At 64.4% G+C, this 19,447-nt stretch overlaps 1 protein-coding gene across 1 annotated transcript; it reads left to right on the plus strand.

The window, feature by feature from the left end:
• The first annotated feature begins 5,873 nt into the window (after positions 1-5,873).
• On the plus strand, positions 5,874-17,903 carry CAPN10 (calpain 10). Its single transcript, XM_036254390.1, has 12 exons — positions 5,874-5,999; positions 8,031-8,162; positions 9,304-9,500; positions 10,452-10,669; positions 12,267-12,408; positions 13,017-13,183; positions 13,322-13,602; positions 14,373-14,575; positions 14,688-14,943; positions 16,490-16,689; positions 16,892-16,937; positions 17,189-17,903. The coding sequence occupies exons 1-12, from the start codon at positions 5,874-5,876 to the stop codon at positions 17,216-17,218; spliced, it is 1,998 nt and encodes a 665-aa protein (XP_036110283.1). The 3' UTR covers positions 17,219-17,903.
• The last annotated feature ends 1,544 nt before the right edge of the window (positions 17,904-19,447 follow it).

The following is a 19,447-nucleotide window of genomic DNA, read 5'->3' on the forward strand; positions in this document are numbered from 1 at the left end:
GCCTGCGCCCAACTACCTGCCTCTGCACCGGGCCCTGCCACCTGAGCCCTCACAGAGGAGTCCCTGCAACCCCATCTCAACGGGGGGACTGCGATTCCCCGCCCAACCGGAGCTGTCAGTTACAGCCACATCAGCTTCCTGACCCGCCAATCAGAGCAGCTCCATTCTGACCAATCAGGACAGTGCCTTGTGGCCCAATCAAATCACAAGGACTTGGAGTCCTCGTTGCATGAGGCTGGGCCAACCGGGGACCGGGGAGGGGCAGGGACTTGTGTGTACAGAAGCCGGCTCCCTGGTGCTAGGAGAGCAACCTTTTAATTTCCCGAGTGGGGGGTTTTGCTGAGCGAAAGGCTGAAGGTTCCTCTCCAGGGCAGAGCAGAGCAGATCAGCTCTGGGTGGTGGCCCCAGGCTGTTCTCATAGCCATGCAAATGGAGCTATCTTGCACTTTATTGCACCCCGAACTGGGGGTTCTGGTCGACACTGAATTAGCACCAAGGACCATTGGTTGACATCTCTGGACAGTCACCTGGCCAGACCCAGAAGCCCCAGGGGAAGGAAATGGCCGCTACATGTGGGGCTTGGCCAGCTGGCCGTAGCGCCCAGTCCAGCCCAGCCCAGCCTCTGAGGGGCTCTACTGGGACGGGGGCAGCCGTTACCACCCACCCAGGCCAACAAGCCTCTCTTTGTTCAAAAATGAATGAGCAAGAGGGAACACATTCGTCTGCAGCACCCACAACGCAGAGGTGCCCACATCTGACAAGTGTGCACCTCCAAGGACCCGAGTCACAGTGGGGACTAACCTGCATGTGTTCACAAGAGAACTTAAGAACACCTGACCATTGGGAGCAATAGTTGGGGGGGGGGGGGGTCCTGTAAGCGGCATGTATTTATTTTAGAGAGGGAGATAAACACATCAATGTGAGGGAAACATCAATTGGCCGCCTCCCGCACGCCCCCTATGGGGGGAGCCTGCAACCCAGGCATGTGCCCTGCCCGGGAATCAAACCAGGACCTCTCAGTCCACGGGACGGCGCTCAATCCACTGAGCCACACCGGCGGGGCTATTTTATTTAAAAAAAATTTATTTGAACTAAAGAGGACACACCTGGAAGCAATATCTTAACAGACTGAGCTGAGTGCTTTCATGTTTTCATAGTGGGGGTTAAAAAGAACCCAAACTTAATCTAAAACCACCCAAAAAGAACCCATTCTTCCCACAGCAGTCAGCGAAGTGAGCGAGTCTGCCCGGCTGGGGGACGCTGGCTGCCCCCTTGTGGAGCCGTGGCATCCCACTGTCTCCCACTGTCCTCGGCCACCACCTCCACCCTAGGCGCGTGCTATCAGCAGAACAGGGCCGTGATACCTACCTGTGGGATGTGAGGGCCACACAAACTCAGCGTCTCATTGTTTCAAGTGAGTCTGGCCCTTGGAGCCCTTGGGGAGGTGCCCTCCTCACTTCTGCAGAGCCTCCTGTGATTGCCCTCAGGACTCAGATGGTCGAGTTCCAGTCCTACCTGCCAGGTTTCTCAGCTGCGCCTTCAGGCCAGGGGGCACACCCAAACTTCTGGGACCCCACTCCTGCTCCCCACCTCAGCTGAGACATCCCACAGAGGAGCAGTCCTCCTTTGTGGCCGTCATTGACCAGCCCCACAGCCCAGGACCAGCAAACACTTGGCATCATTTCTTGCTTAAGGCTCATGGCCATTGTGGGCCTTCTGCACCGCGGAGTTTGTAATTGAGGACACAGGCCCAGAGATCAGGGCACCCGGCCAGCAGGACCAGGGTCCCAGGGATTCTTGCTCAGGTGATTTCAGAGCCCCCCAGGCTCCTGGGCAGCTGCTCTAGACACCTCCAGGATCCGTGGGGATGGATGCCCAGGCTCCCACCATCTCCCAGGGCTCAGAGGGCAGTCAGTTCCAGGGTGTGTGGGCTGGTGGCTGGTCCTGCAGAGCCCAGGGCCTTCCCGAGGTGTGGGGCTCCGTGGGGAAGCCAGAGCCTGCCTCCCACCTGTCTCTGCCCTTTGTGAGGAGACTCCCAGAGAAGCCTGGCTCAGAGGAACAGGTGCTCCGTTGCCTGAAGGCCCAGGACAAGGGACCTGTTGTGTGGCTGCTGGGGGTGGGGATGGGCCTGTAGGGCTTTCTGGGCCTGAGAGTGCCCTATGATTCAGCCCTGTCCGTGCAACCGTGAGGCCCTTTCCCAAACAAGGGCTTTCCTTTCACTACGAGGCCCATGCGCCTCCTTAACTGATGGGGCCCAAGCCAGTCCTTGTGACTCCACAGGGCCCCTGGGACGTCTCGCTGGGCACCCTCCCTTTTTGACTCATGACTGGTCCCCAAGTGCCTTCTAAGAAGCCAAATCTTTCTCCACTGCTGGTTCTAAATCTGGGTCTCTGCGCTCAGTGCCACCCCAGCCTCAAGAAGCCACCTACTTCTGAGCCCAAGCAAGGTGAGTGATCTTTTCCTTTTTCAATCCTTACCCGCGGATAAGCTTACTGATTTTAGAGAGGGAAAGGGAGAGAAACATCAATTGGTTGCCTCTCACATATGCCGACAGGGAATCGAACCCACAACCTTCTGGCATGTGATCTTTTAAACGCAAAAGTGCCACTTGCCTCCACTCACTCAAAGCTGAGACAGTGGCCACCTGAGCCCTGGACTGCCACACCCTCGGCACCTCCACAGGCTCTCAACCCGCCTGCCGTCCTCCCCGCACCTGCCACACCCTCAGCTCACCCCGAGGACGCAGTGGTATAGAAATGCACCCACAGCCCTGGCCGGTTTGGCTCAGCGGTTAGAGCGTCGGCCTGCGGTCCGGAGAGACCCGGGTTCGGTTCCCGCTAAGGGCACGTACCTCGGTTGCAGTTTGTCCCCGGCCCTGGTTGGTCGTGTGGGTGGCAGCCACTCGATGTGTCCCTTCACATCGATGTTTCTCTCTCTCTCTCTTCCTCCCGCTCTATCTGAACAAAAAATGGAAAAATATCCTCAGGTGAGGATAAAAAAAAAAAAAAAAAAAAGAAATGCACCCACAGCTTCTGATGCTCCTCTCTGCAAACGTGAACCTAGACAACCTCGACGCCCTCCCCTTGTGTGTGGCTGGACTTGGTGACACACTTCTAATGAACAGAATGTGGCAGAAAGAAATGTGAACTCTTGGGTGGGTCACCTGTCCCTTGAATCACCTGCTCTGGGAGAAGCCAGCTGCCACTCAGGACACTGGAGCAGCCTCCTGGAGCGTCCGTGACAAGAACTGAGGCCTCTGAGTGGGGCTGCAAGCGGGATCCTCCAGCTCACATCAGCCCCAGCCGGCACTTCCACGGCAATGTCCCAAGACCCTGAGCCAGCACCACCGTCACCCCCACACTCCTATCCCACAGACACGGAGACAGTAAGTACCACTTCGAGTTGCTAAGTTTTGGGGTATTTTGACACGCAGTAGGAAAGTAACGCAGGGCAGTTCTGGGCCCCACCGGATAGGAGTTCAGAGACATCACAAGACCCAGGCTCTTTGCTCTGGTTCTCAGCACTGGCTTGTGCCCTCTGGCTTGTGCCCTCGTGGTCACAAGCCGTGGCAGTAGCGTCCGGTGCGCCTCCCAGGCTGGCTGTGGAACGCCCACCCTCCTGTGCCCACTGCCCAGAGCTGGAGTATGTGCCCGTTTCTGAAGCTTCTGACTCCAGCTGGGTAGAGGTCCAGACGCCCCAAATACCAGCAACTGCCCAGAATCAAAACTAGGGCACTTGCTGGCGAGGAAGCAGTGGTTGTGTGGATCCCAGTGGAACGTGGCAGCTGGTCAAGCCAGGGCTGTGCCCTGGCCTGGTTCCCCACCCCTTCCTCTCCACCAACTAACTCAGGGGACTTGCAGCGGGACACTAGTTTCTAGTCTCCACTCTATGAGAATGCAGTGCCCAGAAAAATGCCATTTTTGCTCAATGAACAGATGGAAGAAATGTGGGGGTTCAGAGGAGAGACCCCTCTTTTGACAATTTAGTGTGGGAATACCCCTTGAAAAATGACAGGAGCAGTCATCCAGGCAGGACAAGGGGTGTGAGCAAAGCCATGGAGCATGAAGTCTCCAGAGCGGTGACAACCTGGGGGCACATGGAGACGGGTGGGGGGAGCAGGCTGTTTCAGGTTCAGTGTCCACAGGACGCGTAGCATTGTGGCTTTGGGAAAGGAAGCTGTTAGGTGTGGGAGTGTGGTCAGTGGGGGTTTGGTCCCGCCTGAGGACTGGGGAAACATGTACCTTCATCCTCCTGAAACCCACAGCGCCCAGCACAGTGACATGTGGGGGGTGGTCCCGCCTTAGTGAGGGCCTGGGGCTCAGACTTGAAATTACTACTGTCCAGTGCCTGCGGCTGTGCAGACCAGGGTCCAGAACCTTCTTTCTCACCACCTAGGAGCCAGAGGGCCCTGCGCTCCTAATAGGCTGGGAGCATCTCTGCACCCAGGGGTGGGAGACCACAGGGCATATGGAATCAGGGTGGTCCAGGAGCTGTGCCAGGCAGAGCTGCCCCGATGCCATCTCAGTGCTGGTCACTCACCTGTCCCTGCAGGCCGGGGCTGCTGCCCACCCCACACCAGCTGTCCTCTGGCCCCTTCTCTGGGCATGGGCCCTACACAGGACACAGCTGGCACTTAAGAGCCAGATCCTGAGCTGGCCCCAGCTCTGCTGCTCACCACCCGGCGTGTTTCCTGGGGCAAACGTGCCTCCTACCCCTTCGGGACCCCCGGTGGTCCTTGCGGCTCCAGGGCGGCCTCCGGCCTGCCGTGGGCAGGAGACACCCTGGGAGAGCCACGCGCACGCGGCATAGTTAGAAGTAAGCCCTGGCCTCCCACGGGGGTGCTGCGGTGTGGCGCGCTTTGGCCTGACCGTTCACATCGGGGCTGGGGGCCAGCGGCCTGGGGGGCAGCACCTGAGACGCCCTCCCGGGGCAGAGCGCGGTCACCGGGGCCTCTTGGCCCGGGCCGGCCCTGGGAGCCGGCGGCCGCGGCGGGCAGCTCGCAGGCGCGGCCGAGCACCGGGCTCCCTTCCTGGGAACGGGGCGGGGGCGCGCAGGTGCCAGCCGCACAGGTGAGCCCGCGAGCAGGTCCGACACCAGTCCTCCCCTCCTCGCCCGCCCAGGTCTGGCCCTGACCGCCTAGAGGAGCCTCCGGGCCGGGGACCCGCCCCCGGCCGCCCGGCCGCCCGCCTGCCCGACCGCCTGCCTGCCCCCAGACCCGGGACCCCGCGCACACTCCCGGGCACCTCCCGCAGCGGGGCTCCCCTGGCCCCTCCCACAGAGGCGGGCCCGCCGCGCGCCGGAAGAAGAGGCGCCCTCTGGGAGGCCGCGCTGCATGCTGGGACCTGTAGTCCACGGCGCGGCCTCGGCGGGGGCGGCCTCTCCGGTCCCTTCAGTTCCCAGAGCCTGGAGTCCAAGCGGTTCCGACGCCCCGGCCCTGCCCGCCCAGGACGAGGACGAGACGCCCGCCGGCCTCCTCGGGGGTGGATCTCGGCCGGGACGGTTCCGGGTCCCTGTGGCCCGGAAGCAGACGTGCTGCCGGGGCGACGGCGCGGCGTAGCGGAGCCCAGCTCGGAGCCACGCCCCCGGGTGGGCTGGGAATCCGGCGGGACTCCCTCACGCTCGAAGGCGATTGGGCTTCGGTGTCACGTGTCTCGACGCGACGCGCCTGGTTGGCTGTAGCCTGAGACCTTGCGGTTACCGGGGCGACCGGGCGGCGGCGCTCGGCTCCGACGCGGGGAGAACCCGGCGGCGCCCGGCAGCGGCGGGCCGCCCGGGGACCCGCAGCGGACTCGGCCTCCCGTCGGGGCTGCGCGCCCCTCGGCCGTGCTCGGCGCCGGGGCGCGGGCTGCCCATGGGAGCGCGGGGCGCCCAAGATGCGGGCGCCGGCCAGGGAGCTGTTCCGGGACGCCGCCTTCCCTGCCTCCGACTCCTCGCTCTTCTCCAGCTTCTCCACGCCGCTGGCCCGCTTCCGGGAGGACATCACGTGGAGGCGGCCCCAGGTGAGCGGCCGGCGGGCCTGGGGGGCCCTCGGAGTGGGTCCCGGCTGCGCGCCCCGCCTGGCGGCCGCCTCGTTCCTGCCCGAGGCTCGCGCGGCCGTCGTCCCGCGTGGCCGTCGTCCCGCGTGGCTGTGGTCGGACGGAAGGGCCGGCCGAGCCCGCGAGCGCGCCCCCTGGCCCGGAGCGGGCGGGCGCACCTGCGCTTCGGGTGAGCGTCTTCCGGGGCAGCTGAAAGGGGTGCCCCGGCCTGGCAGTGTGTGGTGTGGGGACACCTTTACTTTGTGTCTGTTCACTTTTTAGTTCTCACCCCAGGGGGTCTCCGCTGATTCTTAGAGGGAGGGAGGGAGGAACATGATGTGAGACTGACCTGTCATTGACCTGACCTGGGCGGGGACTGGACCTGCAGCCCAGGTACGTGCCCTTGACCGCGAGTTGAACCCGCAACCCTTTCGTCCGCGAGCTGATGCTCTAACCACCGAGCCACACGGGCGGGGGCAGTTGAGGACATCCTTAGAACTGGCCTGTCCGCGTGCCGGACGAGACTGCCCCGGTGTGCGTGGCTGCCAGGCTGCCCTGCTCTGGCCTCACTGGGCCTGGGGAGCCTGGGGCCACACCAGTGGAATGTGGGTGAAAGTGGACCTCAGCTGCAGGGAGCCATCTGGAGGGCTTCCTCTGGGGAGCGATTCAGCTGGGGGTGTTCGCCCTCCTGCAGTGGGCAATGGGAGGTCGGGACAGCATGCAGTGGTGAAGGTGAAGGAGAGTGGAGAGCAACATCTCGATTGCCCAGCCTGAGCGCCTGGGTGGGCGGTGGTCTCGCCTGACGTGCCCAGGAAGTGGAGGTAGGACTCTAGCGCTCGTTTTGCTCCCAGGTGTCCGTTGGGCAGGAGGCTGTGAGAGTTGGGGGCTCAGCACCGTCCAGGTAGAGGCTCCATCTGGGACTTGGGACTGTAGCTGTGGCTGCAGACCAGGGCCTGGAAGAGTGTCAGGTGCAGAGGAGGAGGGCTCAGCACTGAGCCTGGAGGAGCCCTGGCATTTCTGAGTGGGGTCAGCAGGTGCCTGACAGGCAGGCTTGAGACGCTGCAGGCAGTGAGGCGCAAGGGCACCTGGGGACCGCGGAGGTGGTGAGGACTGCTGGGGCCAGGGGAGCACCCCGCTGCTCTGCGGCTGTGGACGTTGGGAAAGATGAGGGTACAGAAGCCTGTTGGGTTCAACAACACCCAGGTGACGTTGGCAAAGTCAGCATGGGACGTAAAGCCAGAGGGGCCTGCAGGAGGGAGGAAGTAGGGCGCAGCTCTCTCGGAAGGTTGCCAGGGGGGGAAACCAGGAGGGGACAACCGAAGGCAATGTCTCAGTGAAGGCGCAGACCCTCCTGCTGCCTCGTGTTGGAGTCTGCCCGCCTGGGAGGAGGGGGCCTCAATGGGGGAGCCCAGGCCTGGGCAGGAGGAGCAGGGCAGCGTGAGGTGAGGAGGTCAGAAGGGGAGAAGGGGGCACGAGCCCGTCCGGGCTTTGGGAAGGGGGTCCCTTGGAGAAGCCGCAGGGTTTCCAACAACAGAGAAACTGTTTGCCCTGGCCGAGCGGCTCATTGGCTAGAGTGCCATCCAGACACACCAAGGTGGGGTTTCGATCCCGATTAGGGCACCTGCAGTGCTCAACCAATGAACGCTTCAATAAGTGGAGCAGACCTCTCTCTCTTTCTCACAAACAAACTTGGAAAAATAAAGTGAAACCGTTTTCTAGATACACATTCAGTTGTTTCGAGAAGGGGGGGTGTAGCGTTGATCTGGAGTTGGGGGTTTTGCTAGTTAAGGAAGGAGAGCAGAGATAGGGACCCCATAATCTAAGCTGGGCAGGGTGATCTGAAGCCAGGAGGAGCCGGCGGATAATGTCTGCAAGCAGCCAGCTGCTTCCCCTCCTGCTGGGCAAGTGGATGAGCAGAAAAACTCCTCCCAGCCCATCCCCTAGATCCTGTGTGATGCACTTTAAAGACTAGACACGAGGCCTGATGTAACTCCGGACAATTTTTATTCATTTCAGGAAATCTGTGCCGTGCCCCGGCTGCTCCCAGAGAAGCCCCAGGAAGGGCAGGTGAAGCAGGGGCTGCTGGGGGACTGCTGGTTCCTGTGCGCCTGCGCCGCCCTGCAGAAGAGCCGGCACCTCCTGCACCAGGTGTCTGCCGGCGCGGGTCCCCCTGCTACCTTCCTGTCTGCTGCGCACAGGAAGGAAGCGAGTGGCCAGGCAGCTGAACCCCTTGTTCTGTGGGGCTCTGCTGCTTTGCTCAGCGTGGGCAGTGGGTGTGAGAGCTCGGCTGTCAGGCCACAGGGACTCCAAGGTACAGACGCAGCATCCCCTCTCCTGCAGGGGCGCTTTCTGCCTGCTCTGCCATCTCCCGAGCCTGGTTCTTGTGTAGTCAGAGCCACGCGTCTGAACTAAAAAGACAAACATGCAAGCCCAGACAGGAAAGGTTTGGCTGGGGGAGCCTGTGCCCCTGGTTCAGAGTGAGTGTCCCCAGCTAGCTGACTCCTTTGCCAGCTTTTGAGTATAAGTTGGCAAAAGGCGATTGAAACTGTTTCCGGTGCTCGGCAGACACCACCGGTGCAGAGGCTGCTCAGAGCCCTCCTGGAGCTTGGACGGCCTCGTGTTGGCTCCTTGCTGCGTGTCCCCATGAGGGCAGAAGCATCCGTGCGCAGTGGTGACCGGCTCAGAGTCCCCCAGGCCCCGGCCCCATGCTGAGCGCAGCACATTGCTGGCTGTCCCTCTCACAGGCCTCGCTGGCTGTGACCTGTCTTTACCAACGAGAGCGCTAGAACCCCTGTCCCTGATTTTCAGCTAGTGAGTGACCGAGCCAGGACCAAATAAGTCATCCAGGTGGGCAGCCTGCACCGCCTCCCGGGTCAGAACACCACACCCGGCAGTGAACCCCTGGGTCCAGGGCTGGCCGAGGTCCTGAGCCCCAGCCTCCTGCAGGAGGGTTGCGGTGTCCATGGCGACCTGCCTCTGCAGCCAGCTGTCGAGAATTGGCTCTCATGCTTGGAAAAGTCATGTTTGTTTTGGATTCAGGTCAAGGGCTTAATTGGGATAGTGGGGCATCAGGAGTTTGAATTTTGGGAGACACTGGCTCCTTCACTGGGATTTCTTCCCAATGGTTGGCTTTCCGTGAGCACTGACCCTCAGCGTGCAGCGCAGTCAGATCTTTGCAAACCGCAGGGTCCCGGGGGCTGGCCCAGTGCGGTCACACTCGGGCTCACAGCTCGGAGGGCCTGCGTGACCTCTGTCTCATGGTCTCCTTTGCCTTTCCTGTGCACGGCAGGTCATCCCTCCCGGACAGCCGAGCTGGTTCGACCAGACGTACCGTGGCGCCTTCACCTGTCGAGTCTGGCAGTTTGGATGCTGGGTGGAAGTGACCATAGATGACCGTCTGCCTTGTCTTGCAGGGAGACTCTGCTTCTCCCGGTGCCAGAGAGAGGATGTGTTCTGGCTGCCACTGCTGGAGAAGGTCTATGCCAAGTACGAGCGCTGGGGGCGGGCGGGGCGGGGCCGGGGCCGCAGCACCTTTGTCACGTCCAGGCGTCCGGTGACAGGCCCTGGTGGGGGGCTGCTGGTCCCAGGCAGGAACGCTGTGCTGGGCCTGCATGTGCCTCTCTCCTGCCCTCCTTGCACAGCTGGGCGTGAAGGGAGGGTGTGCGTCTTCCTCCCTCTTGCCTCACCCAGCGCCCAGCGCGAGGTGTTTCATCTGCTTGTTTTCTGCTCTGGGGAAAGGCGGCCTCTCTGCACGTTGCCGGGGGGGGTGAGGGGGGTGGGGGGCACCTCGGTGTCAGCCTTTGTATCGCGGTCCAGGCTGAAACCGAGGCCCTCGTGCAGAGTCTGAGCTGAGGCCACCCCCGGAGCGCAGCCCTGGTCTTGCTGGCAGCAGGCTGGGCAGCCTTTGCTGCAGGGAGGGGCTGCTGCAGAGGGGGGGGCTGCTGCAGGGGGGGGCTACTGCAGGGGGAGGGGCTGCTGCCGGGGGGGCTGCTGCGGGGAGGGGGGCTGCTGCGGGGGTGGCTGCAGACGGGGGGGGGGCTGCTGCTGTCGGCCTGAGTGCTTGCTCTGCCCAACAGTCCGCACGTGGGGCCAGGTCCTGCCAGGTGGAGCAGGTGTCACAGCCTCTGCCACACCACCTCACGCTTGTGCCCCGTGGGCAGAGGCTTGCACCCCACGAGCAGAGGCTTGCCGCCCCACAAGCAGAGGCTTGCGCCCCGCGGGCAGAGGCTTGTGCCCCGCGGGCAGAGGCGGCTGGGTTTTGCTGGCACCACGGCAGCCGTGAAGGCGCGGCTGCATCTGGCTGCGGAGAGGATGACGCAGCAGGAGAGGAATTGGAGCAGGGTGGGGGTCAGGGTGATCTGGGCGTTGTAGGCCGTGGGGACAAAAGGCAGGGTGCTGCGCCCCGTGCCCGAGGTTCACCCCGTGCCTGTCTCCCAGGGTCTATGGGTCCTACGAGCACCTGTGGGCAGGACAGGTGGCGGACGCCCTAGTGGACCTAACGGGCGGCCTGGCCGAAAGGTGGAACCTGAAGGACTTGGCGAGCAGCAGTGGCCAGCGGGGCGAGCCCGGCAGCTCGGAGCCCCGCACCTGTCGGCAGCTGCTCGGCCTCAAGGAGCGGTGTCCCATCAGCTGCTCGGTCTTCAGCCCCAGAGCAGGTGAGGGGCCGCGCGGGGCCTGTGGGTGCTCACTGGCCGTCAGGGCCGAGTGGAAGGCAGGATGTTTGTCCTTCCAAGCTGGTGTCCTGGCTGTGACTTAGTTCTGCCTGCCCTTCTCCCGAGGGAGGGTCCCTTTGCCTCGACCAGGACTTCCCCACAGGGCAGGCGGGAGCCTGTGGGGTCACCGCCGTGTGAGGACAGCCTAGGAGGCCCACGGTGGCCCCGTCTCTGGCCCAGCTGGCAGCCTGCAAAACCGACACCCAGGTTTGCCTTCGGGACGTGCTCACTGAAGAGAGGCTGAGAGGAGAGTCCCCTCCATGTAACTGCTTTTGACTCTTCAGCACACTTCTCAGTTTTTCACAAACACCTGCGTCTTGCTTCCTGCACTCTGTGCCACTTTCTCTGTTACGCAACGTTGTCAACGCCTCGTCTCGTTGTGGATCTGCCGTAGCTTCCTCTTCCCTTCACGCTGGGAATTGGGGCTCTGCTCTCACGCTGTTGGGGCGGCACAGCGTCCTCGTGGTGCACGTGTCGGGGCGGCACAGCGTCCTCGTGGTGCACGCCTGGGTTGTCTCCGCGTGGAGCTTGTGGTCAGACTGTGAACACTGAGATACACTGACCCGCGCTGACACTTGCACGCCCTGGCGCGTGTGTGAGGATTGGCACAGGCCTGGGGTGGGCTCCTCCCTGAGGCCTCGTGGACGCGGGCGCTGGAGGTCACTACAGCCTGCTGAAGTGGCAGGGGGTGGGGTGGGGCACCAGCGTGGTGGCTGCGGCGTCCCTTCTGAACGATGTGCTTGGAGGCGGCCAGGAGCGTCCTCGCCTCGCACTGGCCCACCTGCGCCTCTCCGGCCGCCCCATGCTGGTGGGCTCCTCCTGTCGTCTGTCCCTGGTCTCTGGGCAGGTGCTGTCCTCTCCTTGGGCCTCCCCAGCTGGCCTTGTCGAGGGAGCTCCTTTGTCCCCTGGTGGTCACGGCTGTCGACAGTGCTAGGAGGTAGTAGCACTTTTTTTAAATTTATTTATTTTTATTCTCACCTGAGGACATTTTTTCACTTTTTTGTTGTTCAGATAGAGAGAGAGTGGGAGGAAGAGAGAGAGAGAGAGAGAAACATCGATGTGAAAGGGACACATTGAGTGGTTGCCACCTGCACGACCCAACCAGGGCCGGGGACAAACTGCACCCGAGGTACTTGCCCTTAGCGGGAACCAAACCCAGGTCTCCAGACTGCAGGCTGACGCTCTTACCGCTGAGCCAAACCGGCCACGGCGGTGGTAGCACTTTTGAAACCTGGCCCTGTACCAGGTGTCTGCACGGCCATGTGGCCTGCCAGTGTCCCGCATTCATGCAGGCGGGCACCAAGGCCCAGAGAAGGGGTTGAGCTGCCAGGTCTGGCCCAGGTGAGCCGGAGCCCAGGCCCAGGCCCCGGGGGCTCTGTGCTGGCCGAGGCCACTGCTCAGGAAAGGAGCCCTGGTGGTCTGTGGGATCTGGGTGTCTGTGGGGCCACAGCGGGGGGCTGGACCAGCCCTGAGGGGAGGAGACAGACCTGTGCATCTGCTGGGTGGGTTCCTGCCCATGACCGAGCTGTTCCTCACCCAGGTGCCAGGGAGTTGGGGGAGTTTCACGCCTTTATCGTCTCAGACCTGCGCGAGCTCCGGGATCAGGCCGGGCAGAGCGTCCTGCTGCTGCGCATTCAGAACCCCTGGGGCCGGCGGTGCTGGCAGGGGCCCTGGAGAGAGGGGTGAGTGCGGCGGGCACTGCCATCAGGAGGGGCAGCTGAGACCAGTGCACAGTGGTGCCTGGGCCCGTGCTGTGGCTCGTGCCGCTAGTTCTGTGGTCAGGACAGTGCCCGCTTTGTTCCCAGCAAGGCCCGCGTGATCCAAGGCCGGGGACCTGTGCTTGGCCCCAGGTGGTCTCAGGAGGCTGGCTTAGTGCTTGGCACTGAGGGTGCCCGAGGAATAGAGGGTGCTGCCAGGCTGAGGGACAGGGACCTGTGGGACGCCTGCGCCACACCCTCGGCTTGGCTTTAAGACCAGTAACTGATGATGAGGGACTGGGACAGGGCCCAGGTGGCCAGGGTGGTGAGCAGATCCGGCCCGGGGTCTGGGCGACCACTCCTGAGGCGACAGCAGGCAGCCTCTGTCACCGCCCCCTGCTGTTTGCTCAGCGGCCCCGAGGGAGGGTCAGCCCATAGCGGCTCGAGCTTGGGAAGGGGGCTGTGGAACTGCACCCCAGGTGCTGGCGGGGACAGGGCTCTCGGGACATCCTCTGTCCCTCTGGGTCCCCTTCCCCCACTGCATGGCCGGGGCTGTCACTCCCAGATGAGTGCTGACCGGTGCTTTCTTCCAGGGGCGAAGGGTGGAGCCGGCTGGACCCAGTGGACTCTTCAGAGCTGCTGTCCCAGCTCCAGGAAGGGGAGTTCTGGGTGGAGGAGGAGGAGTTTCTCCGGGAGTTTGATGAGGTCACCATTGGCTACCCGGTCACGGAGGCCGGCCACCTGCAGAGCCTCTACTCAGGTAACCAGCACCGTCCCCAGGACAACCTTCGGGGCACCGTGCCCCCACCAGATGGACGTGGCCTTGTGTGATCAGGCCTGAGACCCCCCCCCACGCTGCCCCCGCAGGGGCCTGACGCGCGGTGTGCTCTCGCCCTAGAGAAGCTGCTGAGCCACACGCAGGAGCTGCCCGGGGCCTGGGTCCGGGGGCTGTCTGCAGGAGGCTGCCGGAACAACAGCGGCTTTCCCAGCAACCCCAAGTTCTGGCTTCGCGTCTCAGAGCCGAGCGAGGTGTACATTGCTGTCCTGCAGAGGCCCAGGACGCGCACGGTGGACTGGGCTGGCCGGGCCCGGGCACCCGAGGGGGACCACCGCACCGCGTGGAGCCCGGCCAGCATCCCGGGCAGGGACTACCCGGCCGTGGGCCTGCACCTCTGGAAGGTAACTGCTGGGCTCCCACTCGGGGGGCGTCCAGGTCGGGAGGCCATGAGGTCGAGTCCTGGGAGCTGTGCTGCTGGAACACGTGACTGGCAGGAGCGCGCGTTCCCCACCCTGCCCTGGCTGCCCTGGCATGTGCCTGCAGGAGCCCCCGGACCCAGCATTGATCTGAGTCTGCAGGGCTGGGCTCCTGGCCTGGCCCGGGGTGGGTCTGGGGCCAAAGGAAACCAGAACCAGAGCCCAGAGGCACCGGGGTCCCGAGGGCTGGTGTTTGTGGAGGTCTGAGCCCAGCTCAGCCGCTTCCTGTGGGACCCAAGAGGTCACTCCATGGACCCCGCTCCCTCAGTCTCCTCCCTGCCAAGTGGGGGTGGTGACATCTGGTCTTGGGATTGTCCGAGGAGCTGTCTGGACCCAGCGGAGGGGCCTGTCCTCCCCCAGAGACAGGCGCGTGGCCAGGCAGGACTGCTGCCCCTGTGTTGCCCACTCCCCTGGTGGCGGCCTTGTGTGTCCTGCCGGGTCTGAGCTCACTCAGTGTCCCCGTCCCTCCGTGGGGTGGCTTCCATCGCGCCCCTCTTCTCCCGCAGAGCATTTGCTGGCGAGCCTGCTCCCCAGACCCGGGGCCTCTGGGCACAGCCCACCCATGTTCTCCTAGAGGAGAGCTGCAGGCTCGCTGGGCACAGGCCGGGCATCTGCTCGCTTGTTGGAGGAGAGGCCCTGATGCCGAGAGTGGGCAGGCAGGTCTCGGGGGTCCCCACGCAGGCCTCCTCCCGCAGGTGGAGAAGCGGCGGGTCAGCCTGCCCAGGGTCCTGTCCACACCGCCCGTGGCTGGCACCGTGTGCCACGCGTACGACCGCGAGGTCCACCTGCGCTGTGAGCTCACCCCTGGCTACTACCTGGCCGTGCCCAGCACCTTCCTGAAGGACGTGCCAGGGCAGTTTCTGCTCCGGGTCTTCTCCAGCGGGAGAGTCGCCCTCAGGTGAGGCCAGCGGGAGGGTCAGAGGGCGGGGCCTGGGCGTCCTCAGAGCCACGTGCTCTGCCTGGACCGAGGGCCACGCCTCCAGCCACCCCTGTGCTTGTCTCCCCGGCAGTGCCATCAAGACCGTGGCCCAGAGCCCCGACCCTGGGGAGGCCCTGTCGGCAGGGGAGTGGGAGACCGTGCAGCTTCGGGGGTCCTGGAGGATCGGGCAGACGGCGGGGGGCAGCAGGAACTTCGCCTCCTATCCCAGCAACCCCTGCTTCCCCCTCTCGGTGCCCGAGGGCGATGGCCCCCGCTGCGTCCGCATCACTCTGCGCCAGCACTGCCCGGACAGCGCCTGCCACGCCATCGGCTTCCATGTCTTCCAGGCAAGCGCTGTGCTCGGCCGGGCGTCTGAGCCCGCTTGGGGGTGCGAGCCCGCTCGGAGGGGCCTGGCGTGGAGCCCTGGACGTGCCATTGGGGTTATTGGCCGGGCTGGCCGGTCACGTACAGGCTCGTTTCTAGGTTTCATAAGGCCTGTAATCAGGGGGTCCCAGGTCCGCTCGACCAGTCCCTGTTCGCCGCCCTAGCTCAGGACCACTGTGCAAAGGTCAGTCCTCCCACCTGGAGGCCAGCGGTCTCCTGGGAGGGACGGGCCATATACCTGCAGCGCCCCAGGACTTTGTAAGCCTCCCCCGTCCTTGCCCACAGCACCCAGGCTGCTCCTGGGGTGCCAGGGCCCCTGGGCAGGGGGAGTGACTGCCGACGGGGCTTGTGGGGACCGCGGAAAGGGGGTGGGAGGCCAGGCTGCCAAGACCGTCTGGGTACTGACTGCCACTCTGCGCCTGGCGGCCTGCCAGGACCTTTCCAGCGTGGCCCGGTGGTGAGCTCGCAGGGTCCCGGCCTCTGGGCCAGACGTGCAGGTGAGGGCTGCAGCCGGCCCCGCCGCGGGGGCTCCGGGACCCCGGGCGGTCAAGGGAAGGGGTGAGGGCTGCAGGCGGCTCTGCCGCGAGGGCTCCGGGACCCCGGGCGGTCAAGGGAAGGGGTGAGGGCTGCAGGCGGCTCTGCTGCGGGGGCTCCGGGACCCCGGGCGGTCAAGGGAAGGGGTGCTTCCAGGAACTCAGCTGAGAGCGTGTTGTCTCCGCCTTCTACCTGGACGGGTGTGAGCCTGGGGGGCTCTGCCGAAGGGGATGCTCCTCCCAGTGTCAGGGGGGCTTGCGGGCAGCTCCCAGCAGTGCCAGGGGGCATGTGGAAGCCAGGGAAGGGCCGAGGAGTCACCAGTGCCTCCCAGGGCACCTCTGTCAATCCCTCCCCCCCCCCCCGCGCAGTACACACCCAGGGAGCCTGTAGCTGCAGGAAGGGGGGGCAGAGGTTGAGGCCTGGAGTGCGTGGCCGCTGTGGCTCCCCAGCCACTGCTCCTGGGCCACTTCCAGGCGGGCAGGCAACAGGCGGTGCCCCAGGAGGACACGGGCTGGGAGGCTGCCCAGAGCCCTGACCCAGGATCTGAGGGGGGCACACATGGCTTGGAGGACAGGTGACCTGGGGAGAGCAGGATCCGATCGAGGAGGGTCTGAGCCTGAGGGGAGCGGGCGGAGCTGCTGAGAACCCCTTCCCAAGAGCAGAGACACCAGGAGCTTCGAAAAACGTGCCAGTGGCCATCAGAAGACTCGGCCTGAGCAGGGGCGATTCCGGTGGCTCCTGGGTGTGGGCACCTGACGCCTGCTGGGGCCTCCTGGCCGGGGGGACGGGCCCCGGGGAGCGGTGAGCCCAGCCCTGCGGGGCTGCTGCTCCTCCTCGGAGGGGCGTGGGAGGGGGACCAGCGTGAAGCCAGGAGGTCCACGCAGATGTAGCCAGGGCCGCTGTCACCCAGGACGTCCCAGCCGGGACCCGGCATGAAGGTGGCTGACTGGCCTCCCGCCACGTGTGCCTCCCCAGGCTCCAGCGGACGGCGGGGGCCCCGCTGCGCCCTCCCTGCTCCTCCAGAAGCCCGTGCTGAGCTGCGTGCCGCACTGCTACACCCAGGAGGTGAGCCGCCTCTGCCGCCTCTCTGCAGGCGCCTACAGGGTCGTGCCCTCCACCTACCTGCCCGACACGGAGGGCGCCTTCACTGTGACCATCGCGACCAGGATAGACAGGTGGGCCGTGGGCTGTGGTCAGCACCTTGGTGCCCGCCTTCGCCGTGCTTCCCGCCGCCCCGCCTGCCCAGCAGTTAGCTGTTCTGGCAGAGCCCAGAGGCTGGCACAGTGCCTGGGCATGCCTCCTCGCCTGCCAGCCCACGGGGGCGTCGAAGGGCCTGAGCCTGGGGGAGGCTGGCTGACCCAGGGCTTCTCCCCACAGGCGCTCCGTTCACAGCCAGGAAGTGCTGGGGCAGCTCCTCCAAGAGGTACGTGGCCTGGGGCTGCCGGTGCCCTGTGGGGGCTGCTGGTGCGCTGTGGGGGCCTGAGAGGGGGCTGCCCAGTGCCCTGGGCCTCATTCCCCAGCCCTTCCTAGCACCACCCTTCAGATTAGGCTGTGCCTGAGACACAAGGTGCAGAGTGTCTTCCCCGGGAGGCGGCCCCGGCAGTGTCCAGGAGGGAGGTCCCTGCCCCACCATCCCCGGCAGCCGCTGCCCACACCTCGCCGTCTCTTTCACAGGCCTCCTTCATGGCGGTGATGAGAACCTAGCTGGGTGCCCCACTTGTCAGCTCTGTGTCAGCTCTGGGGACGTGTCCTCAGGGCTCCCCGCGCCCTGCAGCGCCCTCACCCAGTGCCACCAGCCTCAGTGCTGTGGCGAGGTCCTGAGCTGAGCTGGGCGGCTCGTGTGCCTGTGGCTCCAGGTGAAGGTTCCTCGTCCTGGAGGGAGGCAGCCTGGGCTCATGCAGGTGCCGCAGGGAGGACAGGAGGAGCCCAGCGAGCGTCCTGGCCCCGCACCCTGACGACGGCTCCGCGGAGACCTGCCCGTCTCCCCTCGGGCTCCAGAGAGGCCTTACAGCTGGCACACGCGTGTCCGCACACCTGTCTGCAACGGCTCTGGACGTGACTGAATACACACGTGTCCGCACACCTGTCTGCAGCGGCTCTGGATGTGACTGAATACACACGTGTCCGCACACCTGTCTGCAGCGGCTCTGGGCGTGACTGAATACACACGTGTCCGCACACCTGTCTGCAGCGGCTCTGGACGTGACTGAATACACGTGTGTCCGCATACCTGCGTGTAGCGGCTTAGGTGTGACTGAATACACGTGTCCGCACACCTGTGTGCAGCGGCTCTGGGCGTGACTAAATACACACGTGTCCGCACATCTGTGTGCAGCGGCTCTGGGCGTGACTGAATACACATGTATCCGCACACCTGCATGCAGCAGCTTGGGTGTGACTGAGTACACACGTGCTGAGCGGTTCTAGGGTGTGACTGAACACACGCGTGCTGAGCGGCTCTAGGGTGTGACTGAGTACACACGTCCTGAGTGGCTCTAGGGTGTGGCTGAACACACACGTCCTGAGTGGCTCTAGGGTGTGGCTGAACACGCGCGTGCTGAGTGGCTTGCAGGTGTCCTGTTTCAGGCAGGAGGACCCAGAGAACCGCAGCTTCCAGAGGTGGTTCTGGGAGGAGGAGGGCGGTGAGTTGGGGTTCAGAGGATCAAGGGGGGTTGGGTGCCTGGCACAGGCCAGGGGGTCAGGAGGGAGCGGCAGGAAGCAGACCTCTGCCCATCTCCCCACCTGGCAGCGGTGCCGTCACCGCCCAGTCATGGTGTTTGCAGATGTGGACACCGACGGGCACCGGAGAACCTGAGCCTACGTGCCTCTGCCCTGCGGTGCCACCTGCGCTCAGTGCTGGCCCTCGGGAGGGGGTGTGCCCGCAGCCTCCAACCCGGGCCCTCCCCGTTCCCGACAGCGGGCCCCGTCTTGCCCGCCAACTCCATCCACATCCTGTCACCACCAGCCGGGGCGTCCAGCCAGCCGAGTGCCTGTCCTGTGACGGGTTCCTGGGAAAACCGACAGCCCCTTGTCCCGTTCCCACGAGGTGACACGTCTGAGCCTCCTGACTTCCCAGCACGGCCGCACCCTGCGCCTGAGGCCTAGGCATCTGGACTGGGGTTGCCCCTCAGAAAGCCAGAGACCCACAGAGTTGCTCCCCCCACAGCCTCAGAGCCCCAAGGGTGGTTCTCGGGTCCGACCCCACAGTGCCGGTGTCACCGTTGTGAGCAGCTAGTTATTAATACCAAGAGGAAAGAAGCAGCAGGGAGGCCAGACCTTACGGTCAGCTGGGCGGCTTCACTGGGAGGCTGCACCGTCCCCCCTGCAGACCACTGGGGAGGGGCCTGGACAAAGGCAGGGTGGGGGCCTGTGCAGAGTCCGGCCCCAAAGGAAACACTTGCCTGTCAGTCTAGCCTGGGAGCGAGGACTACTGGCCGGAGGGGTGGGGCCCCTGCAGGCCCCTGGAAACTTGAGAAGACAGAATCCCAGACAAGGATTCTCTCCTCGCCCTCTGCTCGGCTCCTTCCTTGCACGGGTTGTGCTCCCTCCGTAGCCGCGGGGCCCACAGCCATGTGCACCCCGCACACCTGGGCTGCCGCTGGGGACACGGCCCGCTGGCTAGATGCTGCACGGGAGGCTCGGGACAGCGGCTTCCATCCCCGCTCTGCTGAAGACAAAATGGGACCTTTCCTTGGTGGGACAGGGGCACAGGCACCTTGGACACCCGGGGGTTCAAGTCCACACAAATGCACATCACTCATCCTCCGAGCGTCTCAGAAAACTGCTCTCCTGACATCGCAGGAAGCCAGCAACAGGCCTGAACAGGAAGGGCACTGCCGATAACACCGTTTTGATTTGATCTGGGGCAAAGGTTTTACTCCCCTCGCCCTTCCCGACTGGGACCTGGTGGCCCACTGACGGTGTTGGTCATCT

Source organism: Molossus molossus, unplaced genomic scaffold (assembly GCF_014108415.1).
Source record: "Molossus molossus isolate mMolMol1 unplaced genomic scaffold, mMolMol1.p scaffold_m16_p_11, whole genome shotgun sequence".
NCBI lineage: Eukaryota > Metazoa > Chordata > Mammalia > Chiroptera > Molossidae > Molossus > Molossus molossus.